The 20,430-nt window shown below is 29.3% G+C and overlaps 1 protein-coding gene, 1 long non-coding RNA gene and 1 other non-coding gene across 3 annotated transcripts; 2 read left to right on the top strand and 1 right to left on the bottom strand.

Annotated features, from left to right (window-relative positions):
* Window positions 1-3,321: 3,321 nt before the first annotated feature.
* LOC136085086 (uncharacterized) lies at window positions 3,322-3,674 on the top strand. The gene is made up of 2 exons (XR_010641066.1): window positions 3,322-3,448; window positions 3,534-3,674. It is a non-coding gene; the product is annotated as an uncharacterized LOC136085086 (long non-coding RNA).
* Window positions 3,675-10,520: 6,846 nt separating this feature from the next.
* Window positions 10,521-11,663, bottom strand: LOC136085425 (uncharacterized). Its single transcript, XM_065806730.1, has one exon. It carries the CDS (start codon window positions 11,661-11,663, stop codon window positions 10,521-10,523), a length of 1,143 nt encoding a protein of 380 aa, XP_065662802.1.
* A 6,255-nt stretch (window positions 11,664-17,918) lies between these two features.
* On the top strand, window positions 17,919-17,990 carry trnad-guc (transfer RNA aspartic acid (anticodon GUC)). Its single transcript has one exon. It is a non-coding gene; the product is annotated as a tRNA-Asp (tRNA).
* The last annotated feature ends 2,440 nt before the right edge of the window (window positions 17,991-20,430 follow it).

Below are 20,430 nucleotides of genomic sequence, written 5' to 3'. Positions count from 1 at the left end.
TTTTGCAATCAAATGTCTTAAGGTATACATTTTTATAAATAAATATAAAAATGTCAGCTTTTAAAAATATACCCATTTTTAAAAAAAAAGTTGAAAAATCAACCCCCTAATATATATATATATATATATAATATATATATATATATATATATATATATATATATATATATATATATATATATATATATATATATATATATATATATATATATATATATATATATATTGCATCCGATGTTTTCAATTTCTGCAAGCACAAGATTGAATTATTGTCATTAACAGTCAAGATAAACGTGTTCCAATCAAGATGATTTTTTGTGTTTATATATATATATATATATGTATATATATATATATATATATATATATATATATATATATATATATATATATATATATATATATATATATATATATATATATATATATATATATATATATATATATATATATATATATAAATAAACACACACACAACCAACAAACTTTGCGCAAAAAATTCACCGCTCATGATATAAATTGCAACTGCATTAAGAAAACCTATCAAATGTCTATCAAAAAATGTTGTATACTAAGCTACTTTAGCACTACCTAATTTTCAGTCTTACGGAAAAATCTTACATCGGTATTAGTGAAAACGCATTCAAGCTCAGGTTTGCGAACCACCTTTAATCATTTAATACAACCAGGTATGATACAGAAATTTCCAAGGAAATCTGGAAACAAAAAAACGCAGATAACATGCCTATAATTAAGTGGAACATAATTAAAAAATGCCAATCTTATAACCCATTTACAAAAAAGTGTAACCTTTGGATCAATGAAAAATATTTTATTATGACTTTTGATAGTCGATTACTACTTTAAAAAAAAAGTGAATTGGTTCCTGATTGTAGGCATAGGAAAGAATTTTTACTATCTAACTTTGCTTCCGGCGATTAGCAAATACCGGATCACGTATACTTGATGTCAGATGCCGTTGCAACGTTCGCAATTACCACAAAACCTATCTTCGTCATTGTTACTTCTCTTTTTCGATGGTTTTCGAGTTTTTTTCAAATTATGTTTTTTGGCCATTTTTGTTTGACTTGGCCTGGGCGTTTTAGTTATTTTATCTGCAACTAAATTTCGATCAACAACAACAACAGCTTGCTGTTTAATGATATGCTGTTTAATGCTGTTTAATGTTGCACATTTAATGATATTCTACCCGAGAAAAAAAAAACCGACCAATACTACTAGGAATCTGTTTAACTTCCTGCTAATCCTGCTAATACGGCTAATACGGCTAATCCTGGTAAGTTTTCACTTGATACGGCTAAACTTAATAAGTTTCCCATTAGTCATGACTAATGAAATTCACGCTTATAAATTTCCTGCTAACCTTAGTAAGTTCCTACTAAGTACTTACCAGGATTGAACGAAATACTAAGTAAGTTCCTAGTAATTTTCAAAAATAAAAATTCGTCTTATTTGTTATACGCCATCTATTATTTTATTCACACGGAAGTCAAGTCAACTCTAAAACAGCTTATTCAGATTCAATAGTTGACTAATTAATTTTTGTAATTCTATAGTAAAAAAGCCCAAGAACATCTGGGAACGAATGCATGGCTTGCAATTTTTTTATTGATTTGTTTGTTAATGTTTTATAATGTGGTTTTAAATGTTAATTTTAACTCGACATAAATTCTAGCATTTTCTGTATCTTTCTAGCATCTTTTGTAGTACAAATTCTAGCATTTTCTGATTCATAGTGATATGTCTTGTGATTTGTTTTTTATTTCTGTTTTTTTTTTTGTGTCCTTATTTATGATTTTTTATTTTTTACAATGTAACTCTTTTTTTTACTGAACAAGCTAAATATATATTGACATTAAAAATTGATCAATATTAAAATCACTTTCTTACAGAGTATATTGTTCTGGTAAATATAGTATTATTTTTATATTGATCTCTTGTTAAAACAAACTATAAAACTATTAAATACTGTTATAGTTTATATAAAATTATAGTATAGTTTTATATTTATTTAACGTTAGGATTTTTGTGATACATGTCATTATATATATATATATATATATATATATATATATATATATATATATATATATATATATATATATATATATATATATATATATATGTCATTATATATATATATATATATATATATATATATATATATATATATATATATATATATATATATATATATATATATATATGTCACTATATAAATATATATATATATATATATATATATATATATATATATTATAAAAAATTTCGGACCTCTTACATCAACATCTGCTATGGTGTTTGAAAATGTGAATCGCCAACTAAATAGGTCTGTTTCAGGACAATTGACAAATTCTGACTGGAATTTAATTGGCACATTGTAAAAAATGTTCATACCTACAATTATGTAGTAAGTTATAAGTTGGTCATGACCATTGTTCATTTTACTTTTTTAAAAGATAGGTAAACAACCTAACACTTTTTTTTCGTAAACAGTTGATCTAGGTAAATCTCATTCCATAAACTGCTTAGCAACAAACGCTTTACCTTTTTCTTGATTTTTTTGGAAAAAAATTTCCATAATTTTATCGAGGTCCTTTACTTTGACCATTTTATTTTCAATATTTAAATAATATTTTTAACTTAAATTAAATTTAAATAGATTATAAAATCCTCTTTCAAATAAGTTAAAGGTTTTTTGCGTGCATGAAATAAATTACATAATAAATGCAATTAAAATCTGACCGACATTTTATTTATATGGTGTTATATATATGTATATATACATATATATATATATATACATATATATATATATATATATATATATATGTTATATATATATATATATATATATATTATATATATCTATATATATATATATATATATATATATATATATATATTATATATATATATATATATATATATATATATATTATATATATATATATATATATATATATATATATATATATATTATATATATATATATATATATATATATATATTATATATATATATATATGTATATATATATAATATATACATAAACCTATTGAAAAGTATGTGCAATACTCTGTTGGATGAGGTTTTGTCCTTTTTAAAATGAAGATAACCAATGAGATTTCCAGCTACTCTACAGTATTTCTAAAGAAAACTATAAATCATATATATATATATGTATATATATATATATATATATATATATATATATATATATATATATATATATATGATTTATAAAACTCATAATAATAGGTTTACTCGGCATATATATAGGAGCAGCACGAATATTTAAATACTTATATGTTAAAATACGTACATAATTTGTAGACATTTTTTCATATTTTCATACTCTTATATTTTTAATTTTTATAGCTATGGAAAAATGGTAATGAAACCTTTTCATCATTCTAAAATTATGGTGAGTTAAAAATGCGTTTTTTATTGTAAAATATATGTTATTAAGTTGTTGAATTACATTAATATTATTATAAATTTCGTTATAGATACAGTTATGGTCATGAAAGATCAAAACAAATCTTATGGATGCAATTATTCCACTGGCACCTGCGAAATTACGAAAAGAACTGACCATCGCTATTTATTGTATTTTTCTAAATGTTCTAGTTAAACAACTTCACACTTTATTATTTGTTATTTTTATTATTGTTTTATAAATAAGCGTCCTCGTTGCTTAGGCGACTAGTTAAATTAGATTTGTAGGGTTATTTTTTCAAGAATTATCTATGTTTAAGTAAAAATAGAATAATAATTTTTTTTACATATTCTTTAACACACATTTCTTGAAAAATAACCCTGCTGATATAAATATGAATTCTTTAAAACCCAAATAATTTAATTAAACCTTAAATAAAAAATGAAATTAACTAAAAAAAACTATAAACTAAACTATTAAGTAAAACTAGAAAGTAATATTTAATCGAGAAAAAAACCCTACTAATCCTGTTAAGAACTTAGTAAGTCGTATTAGTAAAACTTACTAAGTTCCGAGTATAAACCTTATTATTCCTATTAAGTTTCCTACTAAAACTTGCTAATCCTACTAAGTTCCTAGTAAGTACTCGTCGGGAACTTACTAAGTTTTAGTAGGAAACTTATGGGTTTTTGACGTTTATACGATTAGAAATTTCACTGGGTGCAAAAGCTACTTATGAGATAATATTAGGATTGAAAGGATAGATTCCTGTTGATCTGAATCCTGGTGTAGCGGTACGCAACCACGCTTCAGTAAATAATAGTGGAAATTGTAGTTTTGACAGTGATCGTCCAGGAAAGTTTCTTTGGAAATCATCAATAGAAATATTCCAGTAGGTTTTTAATGGTTTGAAAACGCTTTCGTCCAAAGGTTAAAGTTCGTGACTACAATGCGCTACCCGAGAAAAAAAAACCCGGCTAATCCTGTTAAGTACTTAATAAGTTTCCTACTAAAACTTGGTAAGTTCCCGAGGTAACTGGGCCACTTCTACTTTACACAAGTTTGATAAATAACTTTTTTGCACATCTACATAAGAGGTTTACAGCTGTGTTAAATTCTTAACCATAAAAAGCAGCACTTCTTTATAATGTCCTACATGATCCGGAGGCTACAATATAGCGAATTAGGAAAATATGTATAGGAACTTATGTATAGAAAATATGTATATAAAAGAGATAACAAAGCCAAACACCATTACTGTAGTGGTCATTTCTCATGTACTATCACTTTACAAAAGAATAATGCTAAGTTGATGGAATACTTATTGTCTTTCTTTTCTGTGAAGCGGCTTTTTTATGCTAAGTGTTGGCACGTCTAATTTTCTACTAAGAATATGAAGCACAGTGTCAGACAGTGTAAGTCATGAAGTTATCTAGTATAAGGGATGGTGGTCTCCTCTATGGTCGCTCTCCTCGATTTAGCCTAGCTATATGAGAGTGAACTATCCAGAATGTAGACTGTACAAATATTTTTTATAACGTATAACATTCTTATGTAAAACATCTATATTTCTGGTAAATATATTGCTTTTTGTTGTTGTTGTTGTTGTTGGTGGAGGAGAGCACAGGGGAGATGATTTATGATTCTCAGAGCTAAGCTGCAAAACACCCTGTTGATTATCACTGTTTTAAAGGCCTTAAATTAACATATCAAACTTCTAGCCCTACAGTTGTTCTAACTATTACTACTATTCCCGTTATGTCTGGATATCCTACAGCTATCAGAGCAACCTGGGACTTATAGTTTCGTAACAATTTGAGGGCTAGAGTTTGATACTTAAGCTTTAGACTGACAGAACATAAAATATTTTAATGACTAGCATATATAAAATTCATACGAAAGTTATGAAACTTTGAAAGATTTTTTTTAAGTTGGAGTCGGAGTTGATATAATTTTTCCGACTCCAACTCCGACTCCAGCCAAAATAAGCTCCGACTCCACGACTCCGACTCCATAGCCCTGGTACTTTTTGATATAAATTAACAATTCAAATAAAACTTGAGATAACTATTTTGGAGAGTTTTGGCGAAGAAATGAATTTTTACCTACTGTAGCACAGTGTAAAGGTTTTAATCGTTTAAGTATTTCACAGAGGCCAGAATAGCAAATCTAATTTCGAAAATTTAATGTTAGTCTTATGCCAACTAAAGAGGCTTCTTGTAAAAATTTTTTTTAATTTTTAATTTTTTTTTAATTTTTATTTGGTTACTATGCTTATGTTTGTATTAATTTTTTTTTAATTACTATTTTTTTTTGGTTACTAATATTTTTATTTGGTTACTATGGGTACCTAATTTTGCATAGCAACAACCTATTTAAGGTCACGTGCATTTGGCAGTTTTTTTTGGTTCCTACGGATACTTAATTTAGCATAGCACCAATCTTTTTTTGTGGTAGTTGCACTGTTTATTTGTGCTATGTAGAGTATATGTGGTACTTGTATGATTATCTTATTTAATATAAAATTTTATTTTAGTTTTTTGAAAAAAATTTTGCTTTTTTACAATCAAGTTAATCCTACTATAATGAAAATAACAATGAACTTTAAACTCATCAAATTGTTTTTTTTATGACTCTTCTTCTTTCGAGTTACATTCTGATGTCTAGAATGTAGATTAAATGATGTTAGTTTGGTTGACTACCATTCAACGTCATTTTCAGTCACAGGATCAATGTAAAATGAATTAGTAATAGGTATTATAAGAAAGTTGCTAAAAACACATTTAGAAGAAGCAATATTTTTAAATAGTATATATATATATATATATATATATATATATATATATATATATATATATATATATATATATACATTAGTAAAAAACACTTATCGAACCTTTTCTTCTACTTGAAGTTTCACCATTGCTGGATCATCAGGAAGAGTTACTAAATCTATTTGTAAAATACACTAACATAATTTACATATATATATATATATATATATATATATATATATATATATATATATATATATATATATATATATATATATATATATATATATATATATATATATATATATATATATATATATATATATATATATATATATATATATATATGTATATATATATACACATAAAAGAACTAAAAGAAATTATTTTGATTAGCAATCTATTTATTGTTGTTAGCAGAATTAGCAGAATTTATATTAAAAATATGATTGTGATTTTATCAACGTTTAAATTACTTTTAAATAAGGAATCTTTTTGAAGAAGAAAAAAAAGATTTCTACATTTTTACACATTAAAAAAAAATTTCCAGCTAGGTAAAATTTTCTCTTTTAGCTTTAATTATTTTTTTTTTTTTATTATTTAAACATATTCTGTGAAAAATCCGATACTTTTTTCAAAAAACTGTCCTCCTATTTTTTTTGCCGTAAAAACCTATAAACCCGGCCGAACTAGGCCGAACTTTTTGCTGTTTGCATTTACTGTTTGTTTGCTAAGAGCAAACTTTCCACTTGCTTATAAGTGCATTATTTGCCATTCATTAATCCACTGCAGAAAACAACATAAGGATTAGTGGTTTTGTGACGACTCTCATACGGAAACTGTTACATGTTGTGACGAGGGAGGAGGGTAGTGGTTTAAAAACGGTCAAAATTTTTTGTTTTAAATGTTTTTTTAGGTGCCCCAAGAAGTCCTTACGGTCTTATCTCAGAGCACCGTGGATAAGCATTTGAAAGGAGATTCACGCCTTTTTCCTTGCCAATGTTGTTAAACTTGCCCAGAGGTGGGATTGAACTGTGGATCTCTAGTTTCTGAAGCACCACTGCTCTACTGCAAAAAAATATTGCGTGATGAATTTTGTGGACGACCCCAAACAAATACGATAAAATATTTTTTTATTATAGCACACTCATAGTTACGGACCTAAATATATTTATACAAATGACTAAAATTATAATGGAGTATCCAAAAAATTAATTTTTTTAGCTTTACTAAAATAAATTCCTCCCCGGCGGGGAATCGAACCCCGGTCTCCCGCGTGACAGGCGGGGATACTTACCACTATACTACCGAGGATATATATTTTTTTTAATATAAAAATTAATGCAACCTAAAGCATTGGCGCCCGCAGGATTTTTTGATATTTCAGATCGGACACTTTCACACTTTGCGAAAACAATCTGAAACTAAACTTAAATTTATCGATTTTTAAAATTTCAAAATTTTAAATTTTGTAAATAAATGTTGTAAATTACAAAAGTTATGACCATGCAAAATTTCCAACCCCTCCCCTTTCTTCCCTTCACCCTCAAAAAAAAAGAAGGGGTTTAAAATTTTGCATGGTCATAACTTTTGCAATTTCTTTTGTCTATCCTAGCAAGCAGACAACGTTGAAACAACGTTGAAATAACGTTGATCAACGTTATTTCAACGTTGTTTCAACGTTGTGTGCTTGCTGGGATACTGCAGTTTTATCGGTTGTATGTTTAAAAGTGAAAGTGAAATATTTAAAATTGAAAGTGAAATATTTTAAAGTGGGAGCTGCAACACCACACTGTGTCACAAAATGACTTTTAATTCGAACCTTTTTTCCCGAGAGAAATCTTTGGGGTATGATGGTACAAGTATGTAGAAGTAAATTAGAGTAGGTTTTGAAATCTTTCATCATCGTTTGTGAAAGAAAAATCGAATTGAAAATTTTGATTTTTTGGTCTATTGACAAGATAATTAATCAAATGAGATAAAACATTTTTTTCATAAAATTGTACATATTTTTCACTTAAGTTATTAACAATGATAAGCTACTTGTTTAAAAAAGAGTTCCTAGGCCCTTTATTAGTTTTAAAATCCGGGAAATGCCTAAGAACAGTTTTATTGCGCCTTTTGAGCAAAATACAAGTGTAAAATTATTAAAAATGCCAAATCAAGCAAAAGCTCATGATGCTAAACAGAAAAACTGTCTGTTTTCTCTATTTTAAAAAAACTGACTGACTTTATGGTTAAACGCTGTCAAGTTGTTTTTCGTCAAGCTATCAATTTTGAAGATCAAAGAGTCCCAATTGGTATCTGCAAAAACTGTCGAGTAGGCCTTAGAAAAAGATATAACGGTGAAGATGTTCAACTTCCCTCACTGCCTGACTACAAAAACATAAAGAACCGTCTTGCAACAAAAGAATTACCATGTGATTGCATGATTTGCAATGTATTATTTCCAGGGCCATCAAGACAAAGAGAAATTTTTCCAGCTACATCCACCTTGACTGCTCAACAACTTCTACAAGTTCAAAACTAGATTGGGCTTTCGAATAGAGGGATGAACAAGCTTGCTTCAACACTTAATAAAGTAGCTCCTGAGCGAGTAGTTGAAAAAAACATCTGGGAAAAACTTGAGTCATCTTTTTGACTCGTTTGTCACCTCAGAAATTTCAAACCAAATAGCCAGAGACTTTCAGAATGTTGTGCATGAGTCAGTTATTAAGTTACCTGAAAGAACACTAGGACTTCATTCCACCTATGGAACTTCACTTGCTTCTTGGTGTTGTTAACCACCTCTTAAAAAAGTTTGTGTCTGCAATGGAAAAAAGCATCAGAAGGGCCAAAAATGATGAACATTCAACAATTTTTTCACGGAAGGCATTTGCAGGCAATGAGTGCAGAAAGCTTTTACGAAATGTTGATTTGCTTCATCAATTGGCGGAAAATCATACTTGCTTTTTAGTATTTCTATTCATTGACGCATTCAGAAAGTTTGTTGCAGTTGTTCATACTTCCTTTGGAAATGTTCTTCAAGACAACTACCGCATTCTCATTGAAGAATTCAAGGATTCCTACCGCAAGCTTATAAACACGTGTGTCACTTCCAAAGCGCATGCTGTCTTTTTTCATGTGATACAGTTTATTAATTGCCACAACCATTCACTGGGCATCTATTCCAAGCAAGCAACAGAATCACTTCATCATGATTTTAACCATCACTGAAAAGAGTTCAAAAGGCCCCGTAATCATCCAGACTACCCTAAGAATCTTCTAAACTGTTTGATTGTATGGGTCCCAGTCAAATTCCGTACTTTAAAACCGTAAGGGACCGATTTGGGATTGCAAATGGGACCCATATGGGAAGCCTTTCATGAATCCGCCAGATCCTGGCTGCAGTTTACCTATAGGGCCTATATCGGTATGCCCTTATGGATCCCACTAGGTTTACCCATTGCAAATCTTGCAAAACTACGTTTAAAATGTTTAAAATTTACAGAAAAAGCAAATTTATATAACTTGATTGGTTTATTTAAAAAAAAAAAAAAATTAAAATTACACTGTCAAATTTAAGCAAACTTTTAAACGATTCTTTAATCGTGTATCAATAGTATTCACAGTTATCTCGAGAAATGGAAGCTTACCATTGTTGTGAAAACAACTTCTTCGAAAACCTCTTTCTTTACATATCATCTCGTTTTGAACTGTAAAAAACTTAAAGTTAAATGTTAGTCTTAAATTTTATAGGTAACTTTAGTTACTGGTAAATAAATTAATTAAAACTATAACATAAATAAAAATTTACACTTATATTCTATATATATATATATATAGGGTCATTTCGGATAAAGCGAGCCAATAAAACTAAAATCAGTGTGTATTAATAACTATGTGAGATATCTTAATACTTCTTGTACTAGAAAACTCTATAACAGATACCTAAACTATGATATAATGTAAAGTGAGCCAAACTAATATAAAGTGAGCCAAGTAAACTATATCAGATACATAGGAAAGGCTCGCTTTATATTAAAAAATTTATAAAGTGAGCCACCATATTGGTAAAGCGAGCCAATAGCTTATATTTTTATTCTAAAGTGAGCCATTTAGCTTTTATTTCAGACAAAAATTTACAAAATTGGAAGTATTATTACAAATAATATTTACTATATTAATATTAACTTTATTACCTATGATATAGTAAACTGGTATTAAAAGTTTGCAAACATTAACCTCAAATGCATACAATGCAAAAAATTTAAAGAACAAAAGCAATATAAAAATGTCAGCGACTAGTCTAATAAAAATAATACTGCTAAAGCTGCAGATAAATGAGTAGTATGGCATGGTAATGCAAATACATGAATATTGTTTGCTTTCATTAGGTTTAAAAATTTAAGGTTAAACACATGTGAATAGTGATTGTCCATAATTAAAAGATGAGGTCGACCGTTTAATAGTCCTAATCGTTGTAAATTGTTGACAAATAACTGTCCAAATTCCACAAACAAGTCTTTATTTATCCAGCCACTATCACTTGCTTTTACAATAGCACCAAAAGGAGCACCATCTTTCCAGCCTTTGCCAACAGTTTTTCCTTTATGAATGATCATAGGTGGTATAATACCGCCAAATGCATTTAATGCTGCCAAGACAGTAGATGTCTCCCCTCTTTCTAATGCAGTAAGATTATAAGCAGGTTCACCAACAATTGCCACAGCTTCTTCTGCCTTGTGAATATTCATCACACCTGTCTCGTCCACATTCCAAATGTGCCTAGGACTGTCTTTTATATCCAGTCTTTGCACTAAGTCTTCATACAAATCAAACCATTTCATAACCTGAGTTTTGTTCATACCCATTGCTCTTGCTGCAGACAGATTCTCTGCCTTTTTTGTGCTTATATCAGGAAATCTGTTCAAAAATCCCTGAAACCAGTAATAACCGGCAATTTTTTTTGATTCTGAAAATCCTTTTATTCCTTTAGCATCAGAATAAGCATATGCAATTTCTCGAATATCTTTGCGCGACAAAGGAAACCCTGCTCGTGCCATTTTTCTTACAGTCTCTGCTAATTCTTCTTCACTTTGTTGTGAAAGAGTTGTGGGTCTCCCAGAAGCACTTTCCACTTTGCTCACTTTTCCTGACAATCTCCTCCTCAAAGTTTCATATGGCACATTCCACGCTCTCGCTATCAGCCGTATTGACAACCGTTCAGTTGAATATTTTTCTTCTTGTTTTCTGTATTCTTCCATAGCACCAGCCATATTTCCTTTTTGCCATAAATTTAGTTTTGTGCCTGCATGACTTTGAGGCCTCGGCAGTTTTTTTGGACTTCGATGTTGTCCTCGAATTGCCGGTACCTGCTCAGACAATTTTTGTTTTCCTTGAGATTTTTGGCTTCTTCGGGCCGTGATCGGTTGATAACGTACCATTCTGTAAAAATATCATAAAAAATTCCAATAAATTAACAATTCATGTGGGTCAAAAAGCAAAAAAATTTATAATATTTTTTACATTTATTTATTATTGCAGTTTTTGGAAAAGTGAGCCAATGGCTCGGTTTACCTGAATGCCCTTGGCTCGGTTTATCTAACAGTTATGCAAAACCGAGCCAGGTTGAAAATTCGATTAAAAAACTTTATCATTGCTCAAATACATATCAACACTGTATTTTTTGAAATAGTTTCTCATATTACTAATATTACAATCATATTTACTATAAATAGTGTCAAATATGAAATACTCACTTTTCTTAATTGAAGCTAAACAAAATATAAGGTCTTAAAGCGAAAAAACGTTTTGTTACTACTCGAATGATTATAATTATACCACCGCAAAAATAATTGCTTAGCAACTGTTTTTAAAATATTCATTAGACTTTAAAATGAATAACTAATATTAAATAAATTGTTATAAATCGAAAGCATAATTTGATTTCGTGAAATTGCAATATTTAGGCGACCGGCTCGCTTTATCCGATGGCTCGCTTTATCCGAAATGACCCTATATATATATATATATATATATATATATATATATATATATATATATATATATATATATATATATATATAATATATATATATATATATATATATATATATATATATGGCTATTTCCACGATGGAAGAGATAAATTTCGTGTTTAAAAATTTCTCTTTTCAAAAGGTTTTATTTCTCTTTTCAAAAGGTTTTATTTCTTTAATTATAGTTTAAACACCTTAAAATTATTGTTAATGAGTAGAAAATGTTTGAACTGAGTAGATAAATTTGATGAATGTTAGCAACTGTTTGTTCTTTTTATTATTCGAAAAAGTGAGTAAAATTTGAGGGCGAGTTATTGCAATATTTTAAACAAAACATATCCATATTTTTGTTTAGAAAGAATCTTTGAGATTACATATATGTCTAGAGTAAAAAAAACTTTTACTCTTTAAAAATAATTCAAGTGTTTTTTTGTCACATACACATCAAAAATTACGTTGCGTCACTGAACTAAAAGCTAAAAAAGTTTAATTATCGCAATGAAATTATGCTTTATTGCGAGGTTTTTTTTAGAAATTATATATTTTAATGTAAACTTTTAATCATTACTAAAAAAAAAATTGGTCAAAAAGTATTGTATTAACATATAGTTATAGTTTAAAAACTGTTGCGTCACTGAACCCATCGACGGGATAATTAGCGCATTATAAAATAGTAAGGAAGTCAAAATATCATCCAAAAGTTCAGATTTCGTTGTGGGTTTTCAAATTTTTTAAATTCGAATAAATTTTTGCATTTTAGTATTGTGAAGGGCTATTAGTTAGGATTTATGTTAATATTTTCTTATAAAGTTGTAAATTTTGAAGAAATGGAATCAAAATCAGAAGTAAAAAAAAACGTTATGCAGAATACCAAGCTAATTATATTTCTCGGAATGCTGATAAAAAGAAAGAAATGTCAGAGTTAGATCAAAGAGGTATTGAGAAAAATTGAAAGCCGATTCTAATAAAAAAGCAGCTTATGCTGCAAAAGCAAAATTAAGAGTTTTAAAAAGTCGCGCTTTAAAAAGAAAACTTTTAAATCAATATCAAAGACCAAGCTCATCTTTTAAAAACGTTCAACAAAGAGGAAAAGCATTGAAAAAAGTTTTAAAAGCACTACCAACTTCAAAGGAGAAACAATCTGAAATTCTTTCTATTCTTTCAAATAGCTCTGCTTGTAAAGATAATTCGGGTCTAGCTCCAGCATGTTCAAAGCTGTATGGTCTTTCTGAAAGCGATGTTTTAGCAGTTGTAAACTTTTATAATGAAGATGAAGTTTCCCAAATATCACCAAACAAAAAAGATGTCACTCGAATTCAATTATCTGACGGAAAAGCAAACAATATTCAGATACGTCATTTATATTATACGCTAAAAAAAGCTTTCGAGTTATTCAAGGAAAAGCATCTACACATAAAAATTGGACTCAGCAAATTTTGCGACCTTCGTCCACGCAATGTAAAATCAGTTACGAAATTTCCGCATAATGTTTGTAGTTTGCATGAAAATATGCGATTTGCTTTAAATGCATTAATAAAATCAATTCAAGCGCCTTCAATCAAAGTTAGATCTGAAATGATAAATAACTTTGTTTGTGAACCGTGCACATACGATTGCGCCTATGACAAATGTGTTGCATGCAAAGGTATGAAACAGTTCGATAAACACTTGCAAGCTGTTAATACATTTGGTTTCGAAGTATCCTGGGACGAGTGGAGAAAGCCGGAAACTAAAACATATGCAAACATTGAAAAAATTACAAAAAAGTCTACTGTAACAGAACTCATCCAACACATATCAGCGATGCATGATAAGTTCGTTAAACACGCATTTGTAAAGAAAAACCAATCAACAATTTTTAATAAACTGAAGGAGGTTTCGATGAGTGTTAATTCTGAAATTGCGGTAACCTAAGTTGACTGGGCTGAAAACGCAAGGTGTTTCTATCACAAAATCAAGTTTCTATCATGACCCTAGCAGTCTGGAACATTGAGTTAAAAACATTTGCTATAGTTTCAGATTCAACTGATCATACTAAGTCTTCCGTTATACCGTACATTGACAAAATCCTTCACTTTATTCCTGATCAAGTCAAAGAAGTACACATGTTCAACAATAATGCCACTTCTCAGTTCAAAAACAAAAGCATTATGGCTGCAATGGTTGTGTTTGAAAAACGTTTTCATAAAAAATTCTTCTGGCATTTCTTTGCAGCGATGCACGGGAAAGGAGTGGTTGACGGAATAGGAGCTACTGTTTAGCAAATCGCAGCCCTGAGAGTTAAAACTAGTCAATACGAAATCAGGTCAGCAGCAGATTTTGGGTTTAGCATTACAAGATTTGCAAATATCTGTAGTTCACATGTCAGAAAACGTCTCGTGTCAGATTTCGTCTTTTTGTTTCGTCACTGAACGTTGCGTCACTGAACGGATAGTTTTTTTTCTGTAAAATAAAACGATATGAAAACTTTATTGTTTGTGGCTTTTTTTATGACAACGTTATTGCCAAATGAATAAATTACAACAAAAAAATCTAATAAGTCAAGCAAGAATTAAAATTTCAACGAAAACTCCATTTAAAAGTATGCTGATAAAAAAACACTTTTTTCCGCGTTGCGTCACTGAACTCATGTTTTAATTTTTGCTATGTAGCAGTGTTATATTAATACAATTGTGTTTAGTTTATATTATAAAATTTTAATTCAAGATTGATTTAGAGTAATAAAAAATTATTTTTGAGTTATAGAAAAATTTCTATTAAAAAAAATCTCTCCGCATGATGCGTCACTGAACTATGGAATTAGCCATATACATGCAACTATGCACAAAAGTTTAATCGAGATGCTAATTTTAATCAAACTTTTCCGGATTTTTTTAACTCAAAAAAATCAGGAAAATGAATTTAATTCACTTTTTTTTATTTTTAAAAAAACAATCTATTAGCTATACAATTAACATCATTAAGAGAAGATAGTTTAAAAAAATAATTTAAAAAAATTAAATAAATAATTGTATAATCATAAAATGAGTTGCAAGTTTAATCAAATTAAAGTTTAGATCACAAAAAATTTAAAAAAATACAAATTTAATATTTAAAAAGTACTCCTTCAGCTCGAAAGCAAAGAAGAACTCGTCTCTGCATCAATTCGACCAATTTCATACACATATCGTATGGCACTTTTAACCAGTACTTGTTCAGAAGTTGCTTCAAATGCTCAGTTGATTGAATTGGATGGTTACCAATTGAGTCACAATCTATGACAAAATATTTTCTATTGGGTTGATATCTAGTGATCTAGGGCACCAAGGCAACAAATTAATCTTCTTTGTGGCAAACCAGTTTGTTATACTATGCGCTATGTGTGCTGGAGCTCCGTCTTGTTGAAAGATGTGTTGCTTGCTTCTGCCATACAATTGCCTTGTCGCTGGAATCAAATATGTTTCAAGTGTTTTTTTGCAGGTATATTGTTTGATACGGCCATTATAAAGCTCAAAAAACCAAGGCCTTTTTTGGAAGAACATTCCCATATGCCTACTAAACCTTTATCACCTTTTCGTCTTGCTTGTAAATAGCGCTCGCAATATATCTCACTTGCAAATCTTTTAACATAAATTCTTCTTTTAACATATATTCTTAGGATAGGCTTTGTTATTGCAAAGTAAGACCCGATACCTTTTTTTGCTAATGTTCTTTTAACAAGTTCTTTTCCTTATATTTCAGTTAGAAAAGGATTGATTAAATATTTGAGCTAGCTTTTTGTTGCTGAGCCTAAGATTTTTTCGACTGGTTCTGAATATGCTACTTTTGTCACGGTCACTGAGCTTCAGTGGTCTCTAAGAAAGAAGACTTTCAGCGTTTTTCGCAAACAAAATTCAGAAACACCCATAAGTTTACTAATTTCAAGGTTATTATGATTCTTTTATTTGACCAGTCCAATAATTTGCCATTTGATGCTCTCTAACACTGCTAATCTACCCATTTGCAAGCAAATTGAAAACAACAAAATATTGCAGTTATTCTTTAGATAATTTTTTGCAATTAAAACATTTTTTTGTAATTTTAAAATTATTTTTTTATTTAAGAATCATGAGTACTTTTTATATTTATAGTTGTAATTAAGTATAAGAATTAGTTATCAACTTAGACCATAATATGGTCTTAAACCACCCACTCTCCCATCTGATATTTTGTGACACTTTCAAACACCCCCACCCTAGCTAAGAATGTCACGTATTATTTGAATAGCCCCTATATGCATTTGCTATATTTTTAAATATAGCAACAACAATAAAAAGTAATTGTAAGTAAATGTAAGCCATGTCTTTAAAAAAAGATGCACTCACTGTTTGGCCACATTGCCCTGTATGTCTTAATAAAAAAAGAATTAGTAATACTAAAATATTTTAGGAAAATATTTTGGTTTCAACTTTATTTGAAAACGGCGCACGATGAGTCCAAATTGCGAAATAAGTGGCCAAAACTTTTTTCCGATTTTTTTTTTTTTAACAGAAAAGGATCTTTTTACTTAAACAGATGTTAACTGTATTTAAAGTCAAGATAGAGTCGTTTTCTGTAATATATTTATTGCAAAGAGTGCATCTAGAAGATTATACAGGTGTTTTTTCTTTGTTGTTGATTAAATATGAAAAGATTAGAACTTATAAACATAATTTAAGAAGATGGTGTTAATCATGCGAATTTGCAAGGCGTTTTAGAAACTGAAGCAAAAAATAAATTGCTAATAATGAAGAACTGTCTGATGTAGAAATCTCAGAAAAAATTAGACTTTTTATTTATAAATTTAGAGTTAAATATGCAAAGCATAATCGTAATTTTAAAAGATTAAATAAACAAGAAATACTCTGGTTAGAGGGTGAGTTGTTTCAGAATCAAAATGCTAAAACTTGATTCAACTTTAAAAACTGGACGACCAGAAAAAGAATGGATAGAGTATTCATTAAGAACAAAAAGGAGGAAAGTTTCACGTTATTTTCTAGTTTAGAATTATTATTTTTGCTTTTAAAAGTCACTGATTAAAAACATAAGTTTTAATAAAAGTATATATATAATATATGTACGTGGACTGATTTTTTTAAATTGAGCATATACTAGAATGTTATATATCATTCGAAAGCCCTTCAATACAGTATTTTAATGGTGAAAAAATTATTAAAAACAAACAATTAAAAAAAAAAGTGTTACTACTTAGTGTTTGCTGGGACATGCAATTAATTAATTGCAAAAATAGAAAAAAGTCTATCTGGTAAAAGTTAAATAAATTATGTAATTTTTTATTTAAAATATTTTACTTTCATTTTACTTTCAGTTTTACTTTTAAACTTACTGCCGATAAAACTGCACTAAAGACCGCAGAGCCCGAGAAATTGGTGCCCCCGTCGTCACAGTAAAGAGCTTTCAAACTGCAGTTACATACTATCAGTCCACACAGTTTTTCTACATTTCTGTCTAATAATCTTCTGTTCAAAAATTTATATCCCTTTATTTAAGCTTGAGTTTAAAAGCTTTTTTTAAAATAGGATAGCTTTTACTTAACTTTAAATTTTTTTTTCCCATTAAAACCCATACTTTTATAAATCCAAGTTAAAAGTTAAACTAAAATAAAATTATAAGTTATAAATATTTTAAATGTTATGATTTTATTCCTCGGTAGTATAGTGGTAAGTATCCCCGCCTGTCACGCGGGAGACCGGGGTTCGATTCCCCGCCGGGGAGGTTCTTGTTTTCTAAACTTTATTTTAGATGTGCCCCAAGATGTCCTTAGGTGCCTTAGATTGTGCCCCAAGATGTCTTATTACAGAGCACCGCGGAAGAGCATTTGAAAAGAAGTTCACAAGTCTTCCTTTCAAAGGAAGTTCACAAGTCTAAGATGTTTTAAGATTATTTTTTTAAATTAGGCTTACAAACTTTTTAAACTTCATTTTTCAATTCCTCCAATATAACTTTAGTTATTTGCAACAGGTCCACAACTAATGTAACCCTGGATTCCTGTCATACCCTTGTATGAAAGGAATCCAGGGGTGTACCAATAAGAGTTTGTACATCTCCCAACATCCCGAGATTTCAAACTTTCTGTCGGTACAAAAATTGCCATCATCCTCCCATAATCTTTGCGAACATGACCCAAAACTTAAAATAGAGTATTAAGTTTTAGGTTTCACCAAAACAAAATTGTGTTAATGCCATCATCATTCAGTATAAAGAGGCGATTCTAGATATTAAATGAGGGAGGAGGAGGGGATGGAGGAGGAGCAACCTTGAAAAGTATCAACTGCTTTCTTAAGAAAAAAAAAAAGATGAAAGTCTTCAAAAGTAAAAATCACCTGACTCAAATGAAGAAGAAAAAGAATATTTGAACTTTTGTAAAAAAGTTATGTTTAAAATACATATTTTGGAGTTAAGATTAAACAGGTTTTATAATATTTTATATTCTATTTTTGACATTTATTTCATTTTTTAAAATATTGTTTTTTAATCGTACGGTTTCAATATATTAAAAAAATAATTTTAAAACATCGAGGAAGACTTGTGAACTTCCTTTGAAAGGAAGACTTGTGAACTTGCTTTCAATTACCAGAATATAATTCTGTAAAAAACAGAGCAGCCGTGGCGCAGCGGTAGCGTACTAGCCTCAAACAAAGGAACCCTAGTTCAAACTACACTTCTTGTCAAATTTTGCGACATCGGTTAGGAAGGAGGCGTGAACTTCCGAATAAATGCATATCCGCGGTACTCTGTGATAAGACCGTAAGGACTTCTTGCGGCACCTAAATAAAAAAAAAAAAACTTATTAAATGAAAATCGCCTTTTATAGGTAAGGAACAACCTCCAAATATTTATATGCGAAATAAGGATGCTTTGCAAAAAAATTGTGGAGATTAGAGCCTGAGAAAAAAATCCCTATAATTTTGGCCACAACTGCCCTAAACGTAAGAGCGACAAGTTGGTAAAATATTTTATGAACTATTCTTTAATAAATTTATATTCATTGATAAGTTTTAAATTTCATGCAATAATCTCTCAGCGTTCAAAAGTTGTGACATAAAATTTGTAACCCCTCTATTTGAGGGGGGTTCAAACTTTATAAAGTTATAATTTGCGAATTTCATTAAAGCAAACTGATTATCACTGTTTCCACATTGATTTCTTTTGAAAGAACATTTTTAATTAAAAGAACGTCTTGAGCTCACAGGCGTTTCTGTCCACTATTAAACCTTTAAAAAGTATTCTTTTCCGGTACAATTTGTAACCGCAGCAGTGAGAAACAACCTTAAAATAACATCGATATTAGGGCATGAGGATTCAAGTTTATTTGATCGAATATCCCGGGTCTAATTTTAGTTTAATACGAAGTTGAAGCAAAGCTCCTGGAAAATAAATGTCCGCATTGTTTGGGTAAGTATTTAAAAGTTCTTGGACATGAAATATGATTGTAAAAATAGCCATATCTAAGAAAAGACAAAGACTCAAAATGAGAAAGAATAAGCTCGCCTTGCTTTCAAGCTCAGCTAAAAGTTGATTCGTGATGACATTAACCTCAGCAATCATTTTTCTTCTCCTAGTGAAGGCTGATCCGTCAATAGACGTCAATTTATAATGTAATTTTTTATAATTCATTTAAAAGTTTTTAATTAGGCAAAAAAAAATTAAACCCTTACTGGCCAGGCTCTTCAAACGCTTTGGCCCCGTAGCGGCTATCTATGCTTGACATGGGTAAAGATGGGGCTAATCTTCTCATAAGTTTTTTTGATTTGAGAATTACGTATATTTACTAGACACTATATAATCGGTTTTGAGTCACGATTTATCGTCTGGTATCGGTGCGATACCTTACAATATCTATATCACACGATACTGGTATCGAAAGTCTCGTTTATATCGGTATCAGGCCTGATTTTATATATTGTATGGAGATAAACAATAAATGTAAAATAAAGTAGGGTACCACTTATTTTGCGTCCCCACTCTTTCTATATATGTATATATATATACCAGTTTCGCATTTTTATTTTAATTAATTGTGTTGTATTGATCCCGTAATTTAATTTCTTATCAGGTATCGTTGTTTTAATATTTTGATTGTGTGGTGTCGCTTCCGTATTTAATATCTCATCTGGTATCGTTACTTTAATTAAATCTTGCGTGGTATCGTAAT

This window comes from Hydra vulgaris, chromosome 09 (genome assembly GCF_038396675.1).
Source record: "Hydra vulgaris chromosome 09, alternate assembly HydraT2T_AEP".
Classification (NCBI taxonomy): Eukaryota; Metazoa; Cnidaria; class Hydrozoa; order Anthoathecata; family Hydridae; genus Hydra; species Hydra vulgaris.
Note: the sequence above shows the minus strand (reverse complement) of the source record. Positions and strands in the feature narration are given on the sequence as shown.

Excerpts from the sequence above, each read along its gene's own strand:
- LOC136085425 (XM_065806730.1), bottom strand. The coding sequence starts at position 11,663 with ATGGTACGTTATCAACCGATCACGGCCCGAAGAAGCCAAAAATCTCAA.